Genomic DNA, 23915 nt, shown 5'->3' with positions numbered 1-23915 from the left:
GTTTGGTTTTTGTTTTGCTTTGGAAAGATCATCGATTGCATTAGCATGTTGTGCCATGTTTGTCTATTCATATCGTGGTTGATCGCGTGTAAGGTCTTTTTACTCTTTCAATTTATTGATTATCTTTGTTAAAGTATTGTTTTGACTTGTTTGTTTTTTTACTTGCACTATCATGTGGATACATGTAACTTGTGAAGTTGGGATCAATTGGATACATGTAACTTGTGAAGCTGTGATCAACTAAATTAACTTGTGGAGTTTGGACCAGGTGGATTGTGGATACATTAAACGTTTGAAGTTTGGATGCGAAGAAAAAACATATAACATTTCGTTTTTGATCCACCAACGTATGGTTTATTTCATTATTTGGTTCAATCGACAAATAAATGGGATTGCAGGAACTTTTGTTGCATATTTATTAGACATCACATTAAAGCTTTTCTCTTATATAGTTATATATACTATAGCGATGGACAAAATTAAAAAAAAAAAAACATAGCGAGTTAAACATCAAATTAACCCAAGTTCTTGAGAAATAACTATCCAATGACTGCTCTCAATCTATTATCTTCAAGAACCAAACTTCACCATATGAAATTTAGCATCTTTTCATACCCAACAAAAAAGTAGCATCTTTAGTTGAAGAACAAAATATTTTGTCAAGGTTTTCTCACTAACCTAATTAACATTGGCTAAAGATCAAGTAAAAATATTCATTTTAATCCGGGTAGGTTTCAAAATATCCCTTTTCTAAGCCAGAGTATGTCATTATATTATTTGCAAAGTAAATCGAGCTGTGGTTCAATGCACAGATTGGAATGTCGTTTTGATTAATGAATTTCGAGCATTCTGATTGGTCAATGTTTGTTATAATTTGATTGGATGTTGTTAATTAATTATTATTTTTATGTTTTTTGGTGGAAAATGTTAAATTACACTTATGTCATTAATGAAATTACTCTATTCTGATTGGCTCAGGCCTATTTTTCGGATTGACAGTATAATATAAATTTAGTGGCTAATGAATTTCCAAAAAAAAAACATGTTAGTTATGTTGCTTGGTGGCCCAACTTTCTTAACCAACATGTAACAAGTTCGAATCCCTGCCTCTTTAAACAATTTTTTTTTTCTATTTCTCTTATTTAATTAATCTGTGTTTGTAAAAAAAAATCTTGCGATTGAAAATTAAAAACTTTATATTTGTTTATTTTATGTAATTATTATACATTTATAAAACATGAATATGACATACCTTAATTTATCACTTTTCAAAAAGGAAGTTTTCCTCAATGTCAATAATCAAATATTTGATTAACAAAAAGATAAAATCGTATCTAGGTTTTTTGGATTACATAACAATCGAATAATCAAAATAGAATATTTGATGATATCAAAAATTATAATAATAAAAAAAAGCATTCACCCTACATCACTTTTTCTATAAATACTGTGTCTCCTCTCATATTAGTCACAAGTTTTTTCCTTTTTACGTTTTTGATCTATGATTTGTTTCACGATATCGACCTCCTTTGTTTGATTTCTGTTTAGTGCTTTTTCTTTAGGTTTAATCTCTATCAATATTTTTGATTGCTTTTCTTTATATATTTTTTTGCTCTTTTGATTATTATGTGTTCTGTGTATTGTTGTTAGCTCTAGGGTTTCGTTATTGGTCATCACCGCATCAACATATTTTTTTGTTTATTTTGTGTTCTGTGTATTGTTGTTAGCTCTAGGATTTCGATATTTATTTCTTTGTAATTATATCTTTGTTTTTGTTGTATTTGCTATGAAAATGATCATTTGATTTTGATTTTTGTAAGATATATGGATTAAATAAATAGAAGAGAACAACGATTGGCAGCAAATAATAATTCGGTGAGGACTTGCGCATCCCTTCCATATTTCTGTTTTTTTCTTAGTCGATTTTTTTGTTACGTGTTCTTTTTTTTCAAGGGTTCTAAGAAAAAGGTAGAAGATGAGGAAGACCAAATACAAGAAATTGACGATGAGGAGAAACCAGAAGAATTAGATCAATCACTCATACTATAAAAATCAATCTTAACTCTGTTCGTATTCGTTGATATCACCAATAAAACAGGTATGCCATGCCATTGAATTGTGTATCTTAGATTTCTTCTATTCTAAATACTACGATTGAATTCGTTTTCTTTGACACTCTGATTATTTTTCTTTGCCTTTTTTTAAGATTTAAAATCTGTATGTCAAGTTAGCTCAATATTCCTTTCATATTCATTATATACGTATAGTAAGTTTTTTTTTTTTTGGTTTTTGTTCTACAATTTAGTCAAATTATTTTTTTTTATATGGTTCTTAATTAAGGGCCTAAAAACTCTTAGTTTGTCTATTTATATTACCTCTCGCTTCGTTTTTCTTCTAATTGATTTTTAGATCATATAAAAACATGCAGTAGAATTATTATAAAAAAAAAGGAAAACCCCATAAACCCTAGAAGTATTTTCGTATAAATACTTTGCTCTTTTTCTCATATTCATTACGTGTTAGATTTTGATTTTGTTCTAGGGTTTAATAGAGTTTCTTTCATTTAATTTCATTTATAGTTTGTGCATATATGTATCTCTATAGTATTATATGTTTCTGATTGATATGTTCAATGTAATGGTGCTGATTTTGTAGTTCTGATTTTGTCATTATCTATTTTCTTAGGTCACAGCAATCATGGTTTATAGGCAAGTGGATATAATCGGTCATGATGAAGAAACTTTCAGAAGGTTGACGACTTTGTAGTTCTTTTAACTCATTTAGGATTGTTTTGTTTTGATTTGTGCTCTTTTTATTCAACTAAGACACGTTAGTTTAATAGTTTAACATGTTGGTTTTTTATGGTCGAACTTTTTTTTCTTTTGTTGTTAAATTATCTATTTACTTTATGGTTTTCAGATTGTGTTCTATCTGATCTCTCAGTGAATTATTCGGACGTATTTGAAACAGCACACACGTTCAAACGACATTAACATTATATCATGCGTCTGTTTGTTTACTAATCAAGGCGCGACGATGACACAATCATCAAAATCTCTTCTTGATATGATCTGTTATGTTGTCTTTGAATTGATTCACTTCTTTGACTATTATTTGTCTATTTTTCTTGAGATATATACTGTTTGTTATTTGTGAATCAGTACATGCTTTTCAAGTTAACAATTTTTTTTTTTGTGGATCAGTGAATGATGTTGGGTTTCTAGGGTTAAATTCTCTTCCAATCAACAAAGATGAGTCTTTGAGTCTTCTCTGGTCGATCTCCCTTATTTTATAGCTGCTACTGTGAGTTTCATGAATTGTCTTGGATTCTAGACTTTTGATTTAAATTGTTTAATTTTTTCTATGGATCAGAAGAGAGAGAATTTCAATGGACTGAAGTGCTTTCTTTGGAACCTAGAGCCTTCATCCACAATAATTTATTGGTAAGTGTTCTTGATTTTAAGAAATTAACGATAGATTTCAATTGATTGAATATTTTTTTGCAATGATTTTCTTTCAGATTTTTATGGTCTTAAATCAAATTATATTTCTTAAATTATACTGTAGCTTAATTAAAAAAAAAGTTTTAATCATCAATTTACTATTTTATTTGACCAGGCGATATGAATGTGAATATTTAATCATCTATTGTAGATAGCCTAACCGGAAAGTGAAAAGATAGCAGGTTTGGTTTCTTTTCTCCATGGATGCTCATATTCATATCTGAGAATTTCTTTCTCATTAAAAAAAAAATTCTGAAAGTATTTTCTGATCGTTTTGATGATTTTGTGAAATTATGTGCACTAGAGGTGAGAACAAGCTCACATACTCTCCTTAGGAGAGGAAGAATCAATGTCACTAATATCATTGAAAAAGGAATTGGAGACTACACTAATCTTGGGCATGCTTATAGTTAGACAAGTGTAGATACTAACCTTTTGACATGCTTAGATAGACCAAGAGCTGAGCATTTTTGCATTATTAAGGAGCTTAAATAATTTTGCAAGGGAGTGATAACACCGTATTTTGACCACTTTTATGGATCGTTTTGAAATACTTTCTTTATGTTTTTAATTGCTTTTAAGTACTTTTATCACGTTTTTCTAGTATTTGTAGTTCCAAGACTCTTTTCAAGAAAATTAGGAAAAAGCTTAACAAAATGGAAAGAAAACCAGATTTCAGCTCAGAGTCAAACCGTCAGAAGTTCACCCCTGATTGAAGGCCTTCTCACCGTCTGATCCAGCTCAAATTTGGAGACCTTAAAGATGGAAGTATCAGCTTTCCAGTGCACTTTACAGCTTGGCAATCCAACGGTTCAATCAAAAGATACGCGAAGAGCAAGATGTCCCGTAAACCAGCTGGCCAGCACTTCCACCCGCGGCCAACAAGCTATTTCAACTTCCTGACCGCGGCAAACCACCCAATCCCCGCGGTCAGAGCACTCCCGACCGCGGCAAGCCAACTCCGAGCCCATAAAGCCCATTTCTAAAGCCCACAATTGGAGAAACCCTAAGTGACGTCCAGAGAGGTCTTGAACACTATAAATACATGTCTTAGGAGCCCTAGAAATCGTGTAACCTTAGACCACCGAATTTTTATTTCATACTTTTATTGTTTTTGCTTTAGCTTTTAGGGAGAGAGAGATTTGTTCTCTTGAACCCTTGTTCTTTCTTTTTCAATTTCGGTTTCTATTCTACTTCTTAATACTATGCTTATGATTTCGTTTATTATGTCTGAGTATTTTTATTGTTGGGATTAAGGGATTTTCGATGGGGATTTATATGTTCGATGAGGATTCCATGAGCTTTTGAGCCGAATCTTAGAACTTTTTCTTCTGAATTCGTTTTTACTGCATGAGAGTAGCGTCATGAACTACAATCTGATCCAGATGCTTGGTGACGCGAAAGTGTTCATCAGGTATCAGATCTAGTTTGGGAGAGCAAAACAAACATAGGAGTGGAAACCTACCTATGGGCGATTTGTGAATTAGGACGAGTCTTAAACATAATGCATCTCTTCTCTTCCAGGGCCAGGGTGGAAACCTACTGGTCAGGGTTGAGAGAGATAGTTGTCTATGATCACGACAGTGGCGTATTCATACGTCCGTGACTCCAGTTCGAAAAGTTTAAGCTAAGATCTTACAAAATTTCCTCTCTAGCAATGTTTTGAATCGTTCGTACCCCTGAGAAAACTTCCCTGAAGCCCAACGCCTTTTTCTCCATTGATTTCCTGCGATTTTCTTTAAGCTTTAATTCAATATTGTCTTTCATTTTTAGTTCATTTTCATTTAAGCATTAGAATATCCGTTTTTATCATTTTTAGTTATTTTCGTTAAGTTTAGTTATTACGTCATTTAATTTCCGTATTCTCTTTTAATATTTCGTTTTTACATTTTAAAGACACCACCAAACCCCCATTAAACCGTTTAGTTCTAGACTTCCTTACTTAACTTATTTTCAAAGGCTTTTTGCAGTAAAAGATCCTCCTTCCATGTGGATTCGATCCCTAAGTACTACAATTGATCAGCTGTGCACTTGCGGCTATCGATTTCAATTAGGGTAAAACTTGACACCCTCGACACCACCATCAGGGAGTAAGTTGTTGATTAGATGATTTGTCTGTTGAATGTTGTGTAATCTGGGGAATTTGAATGCAACTAATGCAATTATTCAGCACAAAATGTGAAGTAATATATAGGTGCACTGAAACCGTTATTCACAGTTGATTGATATTGACTGTATATGATCTTTATTATTGTTTATGATTCTGGTTTGTTGCTGTAGCAAAGGAGGTTTTGCACAGGAAGAACAAGAGAGGCTTGGGGGCCGAATACTAACGTGGTAATAGTTGAAACACTCAGGCTCGAGGAATAGCGATTTGGCTAATGAGAGAGGTAAAGAAAATGTTTTATATCAAGGGACACAAATAGCTTTCTCAAAAAAAAAAAAAAAAAAGAGGTTCGCAGATAGTGTATTTAACTATTGATATAGGCATGGTCTAAATATCAACTCTCATTGGTCTCTACAGATAATGTAATAATCCCCAAGGAATGCTTTGTGGTTCTTTTTCTCTCCGTAGCGCGTTTAGACTATAGCTATTACAAGTCAATGTCGGGGTAAATGATGAAGATGAGGCTGATGACGGTAGTGAAGTAGTTTTTTGATCAAAGGTAGTGAAGTAGTGGTATTTGATTTTTTAAACTTATTTTACATCAACATATATAAATAACGTTGGTATAGCTCTGTTATTTTGGTTATGAATGTGATTACCATGTATAGTTTTAAAAATTTCAGGTTATAGACTAGATGTAGTGTCTCTTATGTTTCATGGATCGATCTTTTTAATAAGTGTTGTGGGAGAGTAAGTTGCAATCTATTTTGACTCTTTCTTTGGGTTTGATCACGAAGAGAATGAATATATAGTGTATGGTAAGTTCATTCTAGCTTATTCATAGTATACAGATACAGTCCAACTTTGTATTCTGAGGGACTCAAGTACTGGCTCATGTTTTGACTGCTGAAGGTGTATGCATTTTAGGGTTTAGGGTTTAAGATTTATGTTTCATGGATCGATCTTTTTAACAAGTGTTGTGGGAGAGTAAGTTGCAATCTATTTTGACTCTTTCTTTGGGTTTGATCACGAAGAGAATGAATATATAGTGTATGGTAAGTTCATTCTAGCTTATTCATAGTATACAGATACAGTCCAACTTTGTATTCTGAGAGACTCGAGTTACTGGCTCATGTTTTGACTACTGAAGGTGTATGCATTTTAGGGTTTAGGGTTTAGGAAATTAGGTAATATGGATACACAGAATAACAAAGAATGATGAAGATAAGGATATAAGGAAGTTAAAGAAGAAGAAGAAATCTGAAAGATGACAGAAAAAAAAAAGATGAATAATTAAAAAATCAAAAGATGATGTAAAGAAACTATAAGAAGATGAATATGAGGAATACAAATTCATATAAGATAAAGAAATATGGGAAGTAAACAGAAAACCAAAAAAAGAAGGAATTCAGATAATAAAAGACGAAGAATTACCAAAAAGTAAAGAAGAATACACAGATTAAGTCGAAATAGAAGAAAATGAATACATACACGAGGTAAGTAAAAATAATAGAAAGAAGACAAATAAGAAGAAGAAGTAGAAGACGATCAAGAGGAAGCTGATAAACAAAAATAAAAGATAAAGATAATGAGAAAGAAGAAAAAGACGAAGTTGACTAAGAGGTATTTTAGAAAATACAAAGACCAAGAAGTTGAAGATGAGGAAGGAGACCGAAAGATGAAGATGACAAAGTATGAGAATATGAAGATAAGAAAGGATGCTAAAATAAAAAAGAATAATATAAGTACGAAAAAAGAAAAATAATATGAATCAGGGAATGTGGATAGCATGAAATAACGAAGAATAATAAGCATAAAAAGATGAGGAAGTTGAAGAAAAATGAGAAAAAGCGGGAAGATGAAGAAAACGAAGTATACAAAAATAAAATTGAAGGATGATGTAGATAAAGTATAAGAAGGTGAAGATGAGGTATATGAATTTAAATAAGATAAAGAATATAAAAAAGATGAGAAGAAAAATTGGAAGAATAAAAAATAAGCAGAAAAGTTAGAGAATACGATTATGGTGAAAATGATGAAATTGAAGAGGTAAAATACGAGGAAGTAAAAAATCTGAAAGATTAAGAAGAATAAGCAAATAAAGACGAAGTATAAGTGAAAGAATACATAGTCAAGATAAATAAGAATAAGATAAATTAAAAGAAAAAATGAAGAAAATCAGAAGGAAAAAAAGGAAGAAGTTGAAGAAGACAAGAGGATAAAGAACAAGTAGAAGTTGAAGTTGAAGACGAGGAAGAGGAAGATGAAAAATATGAAAGATCAAGAATATGAATTAATAATATATATCCACATACAAAGATAATAAAGATGAATATATATCCGCATACAAAGCTAATAAAGATGAATTTTTAAAATACAAGGACAAAGACGTTGAAGCTGAGAAAAGAGACCAGAAGATGAAAATCACAAAGTATAAGAATGTGAAGATAAATAAAAATGCTAAATAAAACCAAAAGAATAAGAAGACGAAAAGAAGACAAATACGATGAACTATAGAAGATCGATAACACAAAATAAAAAAATAATAAAAATAAAAGGATGAGGAAGTTGAAGAAGAAGAGAAAACCGGAAGATGAAGAAAAAAAGTAGACAAAAAAGAAAATCAGAAGTGATGTAGATTAAGTACAAAAATATGAAGATGAGTGATAAATAAGACAAAGAATATAAAAAAAAAAAAAGAAGAGTAGTAAAAATTGAAAAAAATTAAAGATGAAAAAGAAACTAGAGAATACGATAATAGTAATGATGAAAAAAATAAAGAAAATATGATTGGTAAATGTGGTTTAATATTTACTTTATTTGAAAATACTGATAGTTTTTTATTTATTTAATATATCGTATTAATGATTGCATACTTTAATATTATCTAAAACTATGAATAGATTGAAAGAAACATATTATATTTATTTAAACTATATGTGGATATATATTATTTAGACTAATATACATAATAATTTCATATTTCCATTTCCACTTTGAGAACATATATATACAATTGATTATAATGAAAATTTTGAATCAAAAGTTTACATAAGTTTTTATAAAAAATTTAAAAAACTGTATGACAGCGCATGGTATGAAAAATGAAAGTAATTGTACAAGCTAATTATTTATAAATTCAATTTATAATTTTGAATGTAATTTTAAAACTATTAAAAATAATTATCTATAATAATTCTTTCATATAATTAAAAGATTTTAAAATTCAGAATAATGGAAAATAAATAAATTTAAAATTAGGTTTGCTGTTTAACTAGAGAGAAAAAAAGTCAAACAAAAATGTCAAACGTTTATCACCTTACATATTCAAAATAAAAGAAAACAGAAAATGAATTTGATAGATTCAATGACTAAGAAAAATATATGAGTGATAAAAAAAGTAGTCATCTTCAATTCTGTTAAAATCATTTGTGTAGTCTAGCCTGCAAGAACAAGATAAATAATGAATCGAACATTCAACCATTTCATTTAGAAAATTTACAAAATGATACCGGTAAACAATGCTTACATAAAATGAGAATTTTCGACTTCAGAAATTGGAGGATCAAAGAGAATTCTCGGCCAGAACAAACACGTATTTCATCTGCACAAATTGGAAAATTATATTAGCTACAATTGATATACGTTGATATGGTTGATCGCGAGAATGAGAAATCACCTCCATATTGACACATCTCCCAAAATCTCAATACACAGAAAACAATTTTGCGACGAGGGCTGTTTTTCCATAGAGATTCAAAATGTTCAGATTCTATGCCTCACGTTATGCAATTGATGTCAAGACCCCTAAAAACCAGAATTAAGATGTCATTTTCCTTAATATCGAGAATACGGTAGTAAAGGGTTATATATGTATTAGTCTTTATTGTCTTAAATAATTTATATATTATGTTTGTGAATATTTTATCATGTTTATCACTGACATTAAACTCTCTGATTTTACTAATTTGTAGCGGTCGTCGTTTACAAGTGCATTTAGATGGTGATCACTCGGAATTTTTTTAAGAATCTCTACTTAATTGCAAACAACCTATTGTCATCTGCGTTTTAAGATTTGTAAAGGTGATCCAAGTGCATGACATCTGGATTGTTACAACAGCCTTCAAATGTAGTAAAGTTTTGATTCATCCTCCATTCCCCGAAGTTCACCGATTCAATAAGGTTATTTTAGAGACTTAGACATAGAGCATTTTTTCTGAAGGAATATTTATTAAATTTTGTTTCGTTTATTATATAAAATACCATTTTTCTATATTTGATTAATATTAATGGTATAATTTCATTTTATTATTGTAAATAAGTGTTGTTCATCTTAAAAAATGATATATACTGAAAGTTTAACAAGAAATATTATACAGTTTAACTATTATCCATAAACTCAAATATAAAAATATTATACGACTTCTTAAATATATAAAGTCCGTGCTTGGCGCGGGCAGTCACCTAGTTAATCATAAACATATTAAAAATTGCAATTTCCATGAATTGAAAATTTAAAAGATAACCCTCATAGAAAATGGGAGAAAGAAACTTTAATGTCGCTAAGTTTATAAAATTACAATTGGTAAGCTAAAACTTTCAGAGATGCAGCTCATGCGGTATATACCAATTGGTCATTAACATGAGTCCTCAATAGCGTCGCGGGTTCGAAGCCATATTAAACCTCCCGATTCATTTTTTTTGGGTTCTTCTCTAATTTTCCTCTTAACCTCAATTTCACGGCCAGATTCGCCGTCGTTACTATCCCTTTCCACTTTGAATCTCACTCTCGCTCTCCTCTCCGGTAAAATTCCACCGCTTCTACCTTTACAGCTCTCGGATTCTGAATTCACCGGCAAAATTTCACGGCCAATAACGGAATCGGAGTTCTCCCACAAGTGATCGGATGTTTCCTTCGTACAGCGCTCGAGGAAGAAGATAGATTCCGGGAAAGGCGGAAGCCAGGCTGGGACGGACGGCGATCGCGGCGTTTGTGTAAAATTCCTTCCCGGCGATCCGTCGATTTCCGGCCTCGGTAACGGCTTGGCGAAAGGGATTTCGGAGACGGAGGTGACGAAATCAGAGAGGTTACGGAGGACAGCGGATTTGATTAGGCAGTGTGATTCGGTGTCGTGCAGCGTTGAGCCGCCGGGAAAACAATCGGAAGTGGATAAAGAGATATCTTGAAGACCATTGACGATGTCGAAGAGGTTAGCCTCGGTGCGATTAGCGATGTTTGCGAACGACGCGGCGAGTCCGGCGAGAGATTGTAAGAATTTGGTGGTGATTATGGTTAGAGTATCTAGAGCGGAGGAATCGGTGGATCTGTATCCGACGGATAGGCAGATTTGGCTGACGGCGACTCTGGTGAGAGAGAAGGAGAACTCCGTCGTCGTCGTCGCTGATTGGTCGGGTACTTCAAATTCTACTCTTGATTTACGCCGCCGCTTCATTGGTGGTTGGAGATTTTGAGAGGATCGAGAGAAGGAGGCGAATTGAAATTGATATTAGAGTTTTAGACGGATTTTAAAAGAACCCTAAATTCGTAGCATTCGAACCTGTGCCGCCTTGGTTAATAGTTTTTAATCAGCACGAGCGAACCACGAACCCAATGTATGGCTCTTGTTGTCATTCCGCGCAAATAAACAAATTAAAGGGAAAAGAAATAGAAATTGTAAACAAGTATCCATCTAATTAAAAATGTTACAATTTGATTAACACCATCTATATTTTATTACTCTCCCTCTTTTTGAAAAAAATGAAAACATTTTAATTTTGAGCATATACAGTTTACAGTAGTTATTAACTTATCGAATCTTATAAAAAAATTTTACTGTATTGAATCATAGTTTATTATACGTTGATAATAAATTTTTCAAGCTTCTATTTTAATTTTTTTTAAAAAAATATCTGGCCAAATTAGCTCAGTAAGAAACAAATATCTAATAAGTATTCTCAATCTGTCTCCATAGCAACTTTTTAAATAAACAAATTTCTCTACCATTTAAGTTTGGGGAACAACTATTAGAGTTGGATTTCATATATCAAATTTGACCATGAAGCTCATTAACGAGCCCAATAAATCAATCTAGAAACATATAAAAGGATGCACCAAAGATGAACTTATAAGGTTATTAATTTCCAAGATTCGTAGATCAGGTGATCAGTTAAGGTACTGGTTTGAATCGATATGCAATAATATTAGTAAGTGAATTAAGCATCATCATCCAGAATCTGAAACCATAATTATAGAACCAAAATAACTGAACTTCTCTTCTATCATAAGGCGAAGATATCTCTCAGAAATTCATGACTAGTTTAAAATTCAACAATTTTCTTTCTTTATACTTTTGAAGGAGTAGGAGTTTATGGTCTAGGACATTTTCCAAATTCATTACAATCGAGAGAAGTAGGAGAATGATCAGGTTTGGGACATTGGCAATTACATTTGTCACCAAGGAGATTAACAAAACAACCATTCCTCAGGGGACAGTCTTTGTTGGCTTCTTTGCACTGCCTTAACAATGACATTTGCACTGCTAAAGTCATCTCCGAAGGCTCTCCACTGTCCCCCCTAGCTTCGATTGTTTTACTTTGATCTTCAAATTATTTAAAAAAAAAGATATCAAATTATAACATAATATAATATACATCAATTCAAAAAATAATATACATATATATGATATTTTCACAAATTAGTTACTTAGACGTGTTACATTGATCATAGTTGTGATTGACGACATCGTGACATAGCAGATTCCGGAAATTATCAAGAGTTAAAAACAAAAAAAAATTATAATATCGTGATTTGCTTTGCAAACGTGAATTTGTTTTAATTCTTTAAACTTGCAGGATCTTAAACATACATTACAATTCCACTCAATTGTGTATTTGGTTATAAACTATGCAAAACCTGGAACCATTATATTAATTGCAAATCAGAAATGGCATATACTTACAAGAGAAGGACATCATCAAAAGGGCGAGAAGAAGAGCCGTCCTAAAACAAAGTTTGGTCATAGCTAATGATGTTGCTATTTGAATGCTTGATTAGTTAGGTTTAGTGAGAATTAGTCTTGCGTTCATTTAAATATGGGATGAAGAACCTTTTTTGTACTTAATTAATATAATTATACATAATAAGTGCACTTTAAATATTATAGGGAAAAATAAGCCATATGTACAAAATTATCTTTTAATTGATAAATGCGACCAAAAAAAAATCTTTTCATTTAAAATTAAATTAAATTTACCATTAATTAATATTATTGTAGCAATTATCCCTTGAATACATACTATATACTATATACTATATATATTAGATTTGTCTATATGTTTGACTTCTTTATTCAATTATGACACTCATTCAATGACCCGAGATAGGGAGTCTGTATTCTCCAAATCTATTTACACTATTTACTCAAATTAGGACATAGCATCAAGAAATAATAAAAAAAAATATTTCTTTTTTTTGTTGCATATTTAGTAATTACTCTCAAGAACTCTGTAATTACAATTATTCATTTATTCCTATCTAAATAATTTAAAATGATTACTTTTGCAGTTTTGCTGATAATAATATTTGTCGACTTTCGTTTTCTCTTGGCTCATATCATCTTCAATTGGAGACAAACGTTGAAAATAAAACTCCTACTGAAATTTAAAACAAAAAAAAAAGCCTACTGAAATCAACAAAGAGAAAGGAAAAGGATCAACAATGAATGACAAATTTTAGAAAAAAATTTAATAAAAAGTGTATGCAAAAATAAAAATAAAGTAAATAGTCATGACAATCTATGACGTTTCATTTAAATCTTTATTAAAAATCCACAAATATGGGTAGAAATATTTGTTAGATTTTCGAAACTTTAGAATCTCTTAATTTATAAATCTAACAAACTACACACAAATCCAATTCACCTCTCCTAAGATACTAAAACGGCTTTCTTTCATTCTTGTCGACTACAATTATGTTAAATGACCAGATAAGTAATGCAAGCTGGAGAAACAAAATCATCAACATCATAACTCTACGTACGGTCTCTACCTGTCTACCACATAGAGTCAAACAATAAGTGCTAGAGTTTAATTAAAGTGGGATCAAAGAAAAGTAAATAAAGGAAAACCTACTGCGAAGATTTATGAACTCGTCTACAAGATTGGAGAAACATGCCACTCGGTAGGAGATTGTGCAATCGAGATCAACGTTGAACCATTCTTTTAGTCTTGATAATCAATCATCTAAGACAGAATACTATAAATTCCAACTCGTATACTAAACTTAAGTTTTCAAGTCTTGACAGCCAATCTACTTCGTTCCGTTAATATTAATTAGTATATGAATTTATGTGTGATTTATATTAAAAGTATAATTATTAATTATATATCGTGCAAACGTTAAAGATTTTAGATATAAAATTAATTATAAAATTAACTCTATAAATTTCAAAAATGAATAGCCCAAAACTGATTAAAAATTATATTATTATGCACATGCATGTCGGATATCTGGTCGAACATCTAAATTTAAATGGAAATCCAAGTAGCTTCAGATCGGAAATATGTATATTAAAACTGAGCAGGTCCGGGAAGATATCATCTATTTAATCTCCATCATGAGTTAACAATTTTTTTTAGAAATTGATCACTGATCACATAACTTGGGCGTATTTATTTACATTAAACTACATATAAGATAATGTGTCCAATATTATGATGTAGATCAAGCCCACTTAGCCATGACGGCCATGCCACCGGCACCAAGAAGAACGGCAGCGTAAGACTTTAATTGAAGCTTGATGCTCCGTTGCATCTTCTGGCCCATAAAATCAGCGGCCAAAAGGTCGACAAGAGCCATGTAGATGAGTAGTCCAGCCGAGGAAGCGTTGAGTAGCCCAACCGTTATGAGTGAGTCAGGGCTATTCTCTTTGTAAGTTTTAGACAATGCCATCCCTAAAGCCACTCCAAAAGGAGTGGTCACCGCGAAAAAGAAAGCCATCACTGCTTTTTTCACCCACCCATACTCTGCCTGCATGCGAGTGTTGTCAAGTCAAAATTCATTCAAGATCACACACAACTTTTGGAGGAATCAAACAAAAATTTTTTTTTCTGGAATGATACTTTATTTCTATTTTCAACCAATAAATGACTTTTTAAAGGAGGAAAATTCACCTGGAGGATGCAGCCACCGAGACCCATGCCTTCAAACATTTGGTGGAAACAAAGAGCAGCAATGAGACCTTTGATGGTGCAAGTGTTGTTAGTGGCTCCTACTGATAGTCCTATAACGATCGAGTGCACCACTATTCCTAGCTCCAATACCTGTTCCATTTTTTTTATATATAAAAGTGTCATTTTAAAAGCCGTAACATAAAAGTGCTATTTATGAAAAATGATATGATAAAAGTTATAATATTTAGAGTTTCACTCCTTAATTATTAAGTTGATTTATTTGTTTTCCGTTGTAGAAATGTCACTATTTTAACTCAAGAATATTTTTTTTGTAAAGTGGAAAAAAAAAAGAAAGAAAAAAGAGAGAGAGAGAGATTGAAGAAATACTAACGATCGCAATAACACGATATCGCAGAAGCTGTAAATAAGAACCAAGCTCCTTTTCATTATCTCCATGAAGATTGTGATTAAGACCATGACCATGACCATGACCATGACCATGATGGGACGCGTGAATTTGCACGTGTCCAGTCTCTTGGTCAGGAGTCTCAGCAGACACCACCTCTGCAGTGTCAGCTGGAACTCGGGCACGCATGTCCTTCCTGCCCGACCTGGTGAAAACACTGGTAGTGATAGAGTCAACCATGAGTGTGAAAACAGCAGAGATCATGGCGACAAAGCCAGTGAAAGGAAACTTGTGCCAGGGGTTATCGTCAAGACAAGGAGATGAAAGCATGTCGAAAGAATCAGGCAAGACATGCATGAAACCAGTGGAGAGTATGATTCCGGAGGCGAAGGATTTGATGATGAGGAAAAGAGATTTGTCGGGCTGGAAAGCGGAAACGGAACGGGCAAAGAACGGGAGGCAAACGCCGATAAGGCTTGTGATGAGGATTGTGAAGATTGCTATGAGTTTGAGATCTAATGCTTTGTTTTTGTCCGTGCATGCGTTGTCGGACTCGGGTTTGCAATCTTTTGAAGATTGAGAGAGAGCTCCGGGGAAGTGGGATAAGGAGAGGAGGAGGAGGACGGTGACGGCGGCAGAGAAAATGAGAGGAGATTTAGTCATCTTTCTCATTGTTTTAGTTTATGAGTTTGATAGAAAGAATATTTCGTGTTCCTCACTGTATATATACAGAATATCTCAATCAAAGTGAGTGTCGACATTACTAATAAAGTAATGTCGACATGGTTTTGTTTAGAAAATATATAATTTACACAACAAGGTCTAAACTAATATATGTTCAAAAAAAAGTCTAAACTAATTCTAGGCAACGGGCAAGGCATGTTCCCAACACATGCATATCAAATATTTGTATATGCCCTTACTTAAAAAAAAAAAGAAGAAGTATAAATCATGATATATAGTAGTTTTCGCCTCTTGTTGGTTACAGATAAAGATTTACATAGGGGAAAAGAAAAGAAAAACAAGGATTAAATAAAACAACATGTAATTATATGACGAAAGGGAAAATATGTTGTGGCATAAATAATAGCAAAACATTGGTTTCGTAATACCAAAAATATTTTAAAATAACAGAATAATTTTATATTTTAGCTAGAAATGGAAGCAAATTAATGTTATGGTGTCCCAAAACATGAATTTATAGTCAGTTGTAACTTCTCGACCGTCCTTCTTAAGGTCTTCATGTTAATGGCTCACGGTCTATTCCAATAATAATCTCTCCGTGTTTTATTTCCATGTACATGGTATTGTAAATCACTAAAAGGCCAATCATGCTTAAAATTGTTGGAGACTCGAACACGTTTATTATATAATTTTTCCAAGATAAACTATGTAATATTACTAATGCGTTTTGATGATATAAATGGTCAACTCAACTCTTTAAGTTTTCCACGTATAGTAACATATTTCTGGAAATCGAAAACTACATCACTTTTGTGGGATTTTTTAGCGATTTTGTTTTCTTGCTACTACCCTTTAAAATATAATTTCTAAAAATACCCCAAAACGTTTGACTAATTTTTGTGTTTTGATTGGTGACATAAAACGATAATATTTTTTTTTAAGGGAAACGAGAATGATAAACAATACCAAAATAATAAGATTAAGTGTAGTAAGAGATACAGATAAGAAAGGGAGGTACAAAAAGAGAGGAGTATTTCTTTCGGCATCATTAATTCAGTCATTACATATTTATGTTGTTAGTAACTATTGACACGATGAATATTTTATCATAGCGGTAAGACTTAAGACTATTTGCAGTGGTAAGAAACCTATTTTCAATTTCTTATCAAAACAATATTAATATTTTAATAAAATTAAGTTTTTAATTAAATTTTCATTTAAAAAAAAAATTGAACTAATAATAATCAAACACATAAATTAAAAGTCTCTCAATCATTATTTCAAAATCTCTCAAATAATAGATTCTTTTTATTTTCTCTCTTCACATTCTATTATTTTTCAATTCTTTATATTGAGAAAATTAATGAAAGAGTTCCACTGCAGATGCTCTAAGAGTTATCAGTAAAAAAAATATGTTTCAAACCCATGAGGACGGCCTGACGAGCCTTGATTCTCCAGTGGCTATTTAGGGCGTTTTCTGACGGTTTCTGAGCTTGCCGATATGGAGATTGTTTTCACAGAGATAATAATAAGCCTTAGGTGGATTTCTCTATCTTCAAGAGGGCTATCAACTCTTTGTTTGGGCTTTTGTCTCTCTTCAGTTCATCACTTAGAGTTCTTCACTTTAACTGAGGATATAACTTTTGTTTTGGGGTTTTTACCCCTTTTTAGTAGATAAATTTATTTATAAGTTTACTCTAAACGTTGTCTTAACGTTGTCTTAACGTTGTCTTTTCTCCTTCGCCGTTTAGGATTTGGGGTTTTATCTGAGGTTTTAACAGACGTGGGTCTTTTGGACTTAGAAGATGAGGTCGGATGGTTTGGCATGGATAAGCCGTAATGTTATTTCCAAAACCAAAAGTGTGAACATTTAAGAATATAATTGGTATATTGTTGACTTACTTTTGTTTTTGTTTTGGTCAAGTTGTATATTTTAAGAGGAACATATTAATTTTTATACCATATTAATCTATATAGGTTTAGAATCTATTAGTCAATCGTTTTCGGCATTTTTTTATTAATTTGAAGAATGATACGCATAATTTGATATGCCTTGTTGTTCAATTATTGTACTAGTTAATGTACTAAAGGATAAGTTACACTATATATATATATATATATATATATATATATATATATATTAAAACCTCTATAAATTAATAATGTTGAAATCATGATATTTTATTAATTTATCGTGGTATTAATTTATCTATAAATTAATAATTATTAGTTTATAAAGAAAAATTGTTTTCCGCATATAGTTTTCTAAAAATTTATTTGGAATAATGTTATATTTTAACAAAATTTATTATATAAAATTATGATTAAAAATCATAACTATCACAACAAAATAGTTTTTTACCATATTGGATTGTCTATATAAAAATATACATGTTCATAAGTTTAAAATTTATAAAAAAACTATGGCTACTATCAGTATTATTGATTATAAAATTGAAGCTAACACTACAATACATTTAAAAATATTTACATGTAAGAAAATCAATTATCACATCAAAAAATCATCATAAATTGTATATAGTAAAACAGAAATAAGAGCTACTGATATAATAATTAGAGAGATGGGAACCAATGAGATTTCAACTTTAACTAAAAACAAACATATTAGTCATATTTTAGAATATTAAATTTATATATATTTTTATAAATTTATATAATTATTAATTTATGTTTTTGTTGAGACTATATATTTATATAAGGGTTTCAAAAAAATTATTATCTTATTATCTTATCGAATTTGATGGATTTTTACATTGGCCCGACTTGAGACCAGCAAAATTTATTAATTTATAATGATTATTAATTTATCGAGTATTAATTTATAGATGTTTTACTATATATATATATATATCTGTTCTCAAGTACATGAACTCGTACGATACCTATAGTCTAATTTGACTTCTAAATTCTAACCCTTTATTTTTGAAGTTGGTAATCACGTGGATAAGGAATGTTTCAACAAAAAGCATTCAGGAAGTAATTCTACAGGTTAATGGATTAATGGAGACAAATTTAGAAGAGATTTTTAATATGATAAAAATAGTACTATTTAACATGTATACAAACAGAAAATATTATCTATTGATTATTGATATAATAGTTTTCATAATTTATAATAGAATAATATATTAATGTTAAAAAACCTAAGCTGTAACAATAAGTATTTATCATGAGATTTTGCATTTATGAGTTTATTGACAACATTCTTTTTCTTGAGCTATAATCTCCCTTAGACTATCATTGACTCAGATATCTAAAGGAGTTTCTTAACAATATTTTTCATTAAATATAATTAAATTAATAAACTTTAATTAAGAAATGTTTCTTATTTAAGTACCTTAAAAAGAATTTTTGTTGCCACATCAGTTTTTAATTTAATATTAAAAAAAGACATAAGAAATTCATAAAGATTTCTGGATTAATGATGTTCTTAGTAACTGGAGTTTATGCATTCATGATTTTCTTCTCCACTTTACATGTGTTTTTGTTTTCTAAATTCTCCATGCCTATTTGCTTTAGGCAAAATATAATCGATTCGTTGAAAAATAATAGAAAACATGAAATTTTTATAAATTCCAACGCCGAGAAACGCTTAAACATATAATGTTGACGCAAAAAAGAAGAAAAAGACATTCCAACGTAAAGATAAAATAATAAACTGTTTTTGAGCTGTGGTTGGTGCAAACAAGGACTTAAAAGTAAAACTGTGTTTTTTTTTTTTTTGTGTCACCAAGTAAAACTGTGTTTTTAAGTCCGTGTAATAATTTAATTCAATTTGGGGTTTAAATAGGCTGCGTCCAAAATTATTGGATTAGGGAAGACATTACGATAACATAATAAATTAAAAATGGAATGATTGCATCGATAACCAAGGAAATTCAAATTATTCGGGTTGGCAAAAAGATCAGAAAAAAAAAATAAAATCCAATTGCTTTATATTTTGATTACTCATGCATTATTGCATTAGCATCTTGACATATGGCGGCAATATGGTATTTCTTTTAAATTCCCACCGGACGTTGACATATGAAAGTACTTCATTGACTTTACTTCCACCTGCTCTGTTAATTAACGTTTCTAAGAGAATACGATAATCTTTTATAATCAAAGTTATGATGCTAATGTGAGTTAATATTGAAGAGTTCGAAACCGTGCACCAACCATTAATTTAAACTAGTGGAGTACTATCCAAACACTATCAGCAAAATTGCAATTGAATATGTGACTGATTCAGTCAAGTGGCTTTGCATGGAATTATAGTACTTGCTTTAGAAACGTACACACTATGCTCAGTACATATACTTGAGTTTTGGGGCTTTTAGGTCAAAATAAACAACAATACATTATGAGATATTGTCGAAAGAATCATATAAAACAAAAAGTCAATGGAACTATCGGGAGACAAGATGAGATTATAATTAAGGTATGAGTTCAAAATAAAAATACATTAAAATTAGCAATTTTTGAAATAGATTAATGTGTTTCTGAGCAGATTAATGTGTAGATCTCTTCAGTGAACGAATATAGACATTAAGAGAGTTGAGATGCAAGAAGTAGGAATCCATTTCTATAATAAGCATGTGAATATTCGTTCACTGAAGAGATCTACACATTAATCTGCTCAGAAACAGAGGAATGAAATAATCTGCTCGAAAGCGTACCTTCTTCTGCTCCCGTGATCGAACTCAGTCGGGAAAACTGCTACAAAAATGGAGAAAAGAGGATTTATTTACGAATTTCAGATTCTAGGAATGTTAAGCAGAAACAAAATAGAATATATAAAAAAAAAAAAAAAAATCAGCTTCGTCCCACACTTGCTCTTTCATTCCTAGACACAGAAATCAAACCGAACTGGTCTCGACGCAATTAAAAACTTTGTAACCGAAAAAAAACAGACCAAATTACTTAATCTTTTGCAAACCGGAACTGGTATTTATTTTTATTCGATTACTTTATACCGACTTTGGGCCTTAAGTTAACGCAATCTCTACATATTATCAGAGTCTCTGCGAATGATTAGCACTCGTGTATCTCTCTCCCTCACGATCATGAAAAGAGGAGTAAAAATTCTGGATTCCTTCCCCATTGATCTCTTTCTCGAGATATTCTCGAGATTACCTTCAAAGTCCATCGCTAGGTTTCGTTGTTTGTGGAAGCTATGGGGTTCCATGCTTCATCGTCAATATTTCACCGAGTTGTTCTTGACGAGGTCATGGGCTCGTCCACGTCTCTTATTCATCCTCGAAGGACATCACGAGTGTAGCGTCTTCTCGTCGCCTCAGCTTCAGAATCCATACGGGAAGTCGTCGTCCTCTCTTGTAGTATCTGCTGGTTTTCATATGAAGTCTGCATACTTACGTGGCTTTACCTCTGGCTTGATCTATTGTTATGATTTAACGGAGCGTGGCTATAAAGTACTTAACCCTAGCACAGGACGTTGTGCCAGCATGCCTAAACTGACAAGTGGTTTGACAAGCTATTTAGGGTTTGATCCCATTGATAAGCAATTCAAGCTATTGTCCATATCTTATTGTTCATGGTCTGATGAAATTGATGATCATAGTATTCTGACGTTAGGAACTGGAGAAATGACCTGGAGGAAGATCCAGTGTCCTTTAACCTATGATCTTAACAGCCGAGAGATATGCATCAATGGGGTTTTGTATTACTTAGCTCATAAAACGTCTAAAGAAATTGAAGAAATTCCTTTGATAGTTTGCTTTGATGTTAGGACTGAGAAATTCAAATTCATTGAGTTAGAAGACTGGTTTTTTTATGATGCTACATTGATAAACTATTAGGGTAAATTAGGTGGGATTAGAGAGATTTATGATAAAGATAGCAGAAACTCAGATTAAAAGTCCAAGACAGTCTCAGAAAACAGAAAATGGCTTTGGTACGTAAAAGGTTTCTTGGTGGCTCTGTATCAGAAACGAGGAAAGAAACTTAATTAAGCACCAAACGAGTTTCTTGTAGGGTACGTCTAGAAGAAGAAGTAGAAATATATTGTGCTAGTTCAAGGTTCTTTTAGAAAAAAATAAGAGAAAGAGCGGTATACAATTTTATACTCCAAGAACAAAATGCTTATGGACAATCTTTAGCAAGAGAGGAGAGTTTTCCAAGGACAGCTCAAAAGTCGATTTTCCATCTCTCTTTTTTTCTCTCGCGTTCTCTTTGGTCGAACATATCTTAACAGAAATTTATATATATGACCCGGCCAAAATTTCTTACGTTCTCCGTTTAAAAGCTCAAACTTTGTTTTATGACAAAACAAAACCATAGTCTGTTTCATTTATAGTCCCAACCAATTCATTTCGTAATATACAGATGAAATCTTCTGTAGCTCTTTATAAAGACTTTCCTTAGGTACACAACAACAAATCCTCTATTAAAATAAAGTGAAATTAAATTTTTGCCGTAGAAGTTAATCTCAGCACTTTCTCTTGAGATTCACCAGTCATTGGATCGGTTGTGTTTTGGCTCTCCAAGAGCATATACTGAGACATAATCGCCATGATTTCTGAATCTATATAAGAATGCATTTTGGTTTTGACACAAAAAAATCATAACTATTATTAGAGAGATTAATTATGATGACGAGTTGACGACAATGAATTTGGAGATTCGTTAAGAGAAGAGAAAGTGTGATCAATCATACCCTAATGATTAAAATAATATTTCTACAAGTATCATCTTAACGTGTGATTTCACACTTTCTTATATGAATAAAGAAAATAAGCTAAATGCTTCTAAAGATGTCCACATAGGATTAAAAAGGACAATTCTATTGGTCCACATCAACAATCAAAAATAAGGAAAGTTTACAAATTTTTAATATTATTACTAAATAAATAAATTAAGAAAGTTACAAATTCTAATTATTGCTGAATAAAAAAATTCTATATAAATTTTTTATTGGTCCACCTCGACATTGAAAATTAATTTTTTTTCAAATTCCATTATTATTTTTAAAAATTATTAAAGATAAAGAAATTATATATAATTTTTTTATTAATAATAAAAAACTAAAATAAATAATATTAAAATAGAAAATTTTAAATTTAAATTAGATGTATATACACATATTTAGAGATTCTTACATTAGTATCCAAATTTTTATCACATAACTATAATAATTTTTAAGTTTTTTTTTTGTGTGTACAACCATTTCAAATCAAAAAAAAAAGTTAGGTTTCACAAAAAAATGAGTCATTATAACGTAAAATAACCAACTTGGCTAAACTATAAGTTTAACTATTAGCTAAATTACAAAGAATATAATGAAACGAGATATAAACAAAGCCACTACAAGCTGCTTTAATATCGAAAAAGAGACCGAAAAATAAGCTTAACCACCGAATTTGAGAAGCATGATAAATTTCAAACAATCCGAGAAACATGTCAAGTGATTGATACTCGACACTTTTAAAAAACAAAGCACTAAAAATAGAGAAAGAGGTTCCGTCATTAAGACAAAGGAGATTAAGGTATTTGAGGAAGGTTCCGTCATCAAAACTGGATTTTCAGCCATTATCTTCATATATTTCTTCACAGGCACTTTGGCTTCACAACACGCTTTGTGGTCTCTCTATTTCTCCGATCAGTAAATATTATGGGCTGGTGACTTGATATTCTTCTTCAAAGCATAAAATTTGTGAGCTATTTTTCATTGTGTATGTGATAAGATCAGAACTCTAAACTCCCTTAATGCTGTCCTTTATTGATAATCCAAACCGTTTACAGATGCTTTACAAGTACCCTCACGATCGCAGATGAAGGTGTCATGTCGACTCTTTCGAACAACATACACGATCAAGTTGTATATATTTGACCAAATAATCTCTAGATCATGTTCCTTTTTGGCAATTAGCTAAAACAGAGCGTAATGGCAATATGATGAATTCATATTGATATTTGTCCCCATTGATTTAACATCCTCTTATATACTAATAAAAGTTGAAGCTAAATGTATATAAGGATATCCACTTCCACTTAGGATTAAAAAAGGCAATTCTATTGGTTC

At 31.3% G+C, this 23915-nt stretch overlaps 3 protein-coding genes across 3 annotated transcripts; 1 reads left to right on the top strand and 2 right to left on the bottom strand.

The window, feature by feature from the left end:
- Window positions 1-10154: 10154 nt before the first annotated feature.
- LOC18991946 (transcription initiation factor TFIID subunit 8) lies at window positions 10155-11194 on the bottom strand. Its single transcript, XM_006415290.2, has one exon. The coding sequence runs from the start codon at window positions 11061-11063 to the stop codon at window positions 10248-10250; it is 816 nt and encodes a 271-aa protein (XP_006415353.1). The 5' UTR covers window positions 11064-11194; the 3' UTR covers window positions 10155-10247.
- A 3002-nt stretch (window positions 11195-14196) lies between these two features.
- On the bottom strand, window positions 14197-15850 carry LOC18991945 (probable zinc transporter 10). Its single transcript, XM_006415289.2, has 3 exons — window positions 15173-15850; window positions 14782-14931; window positions 14197-14638 (listed from the first exon to the last, which is right to left on the bottom strand). Exons 1-3 carry the CDS (start codon window positions 15848-15850, stop codon window positions 14333-14335), a joined length of 1134 nt encoding a protein of 377 aa, XP_006415352.2. The 3' UTR covers window positions 14197-14332.
- A 5090-nt stretch (window positions 15851-20940) lies between these two features.
- On the top strand, window positions 20941-21693 carry LOC18991944 (putative F-box protein At1g31072). Its single transcript, XM_006415288.1, has one exon. It carries the CDS (start codon window positions 20941-20943, stop codon window positions 21691-21693), a length of 753 nt encoding a protein of 250 aa, XP_006415351.1.
- The last annotated feature ends 2222 nt before the right edge of the window (window positions 21694-23915 follow it).

Source organism: Eutrema salsugineum, unplaced genomic scaffold (genome assembly GCF_000478725.1).
Source record: "Eutrema salsugineum unplaced genomic scaffold, Eutsalg1_0 scaffold_5, whole genome shotgun sequence".
Lineage (NCBI taxonomy): Eukaryota > Viridiplantae > Streptophyta > Magnoliopsida > Brassicales > Brassicaceae > Eutrema > Eutrema salsugineum.
The sequence above is the reverse complement of the archived record's forward strand: the minus strand, read 5'-3'. Positions and strand labels throughout refer to the sequence as shown.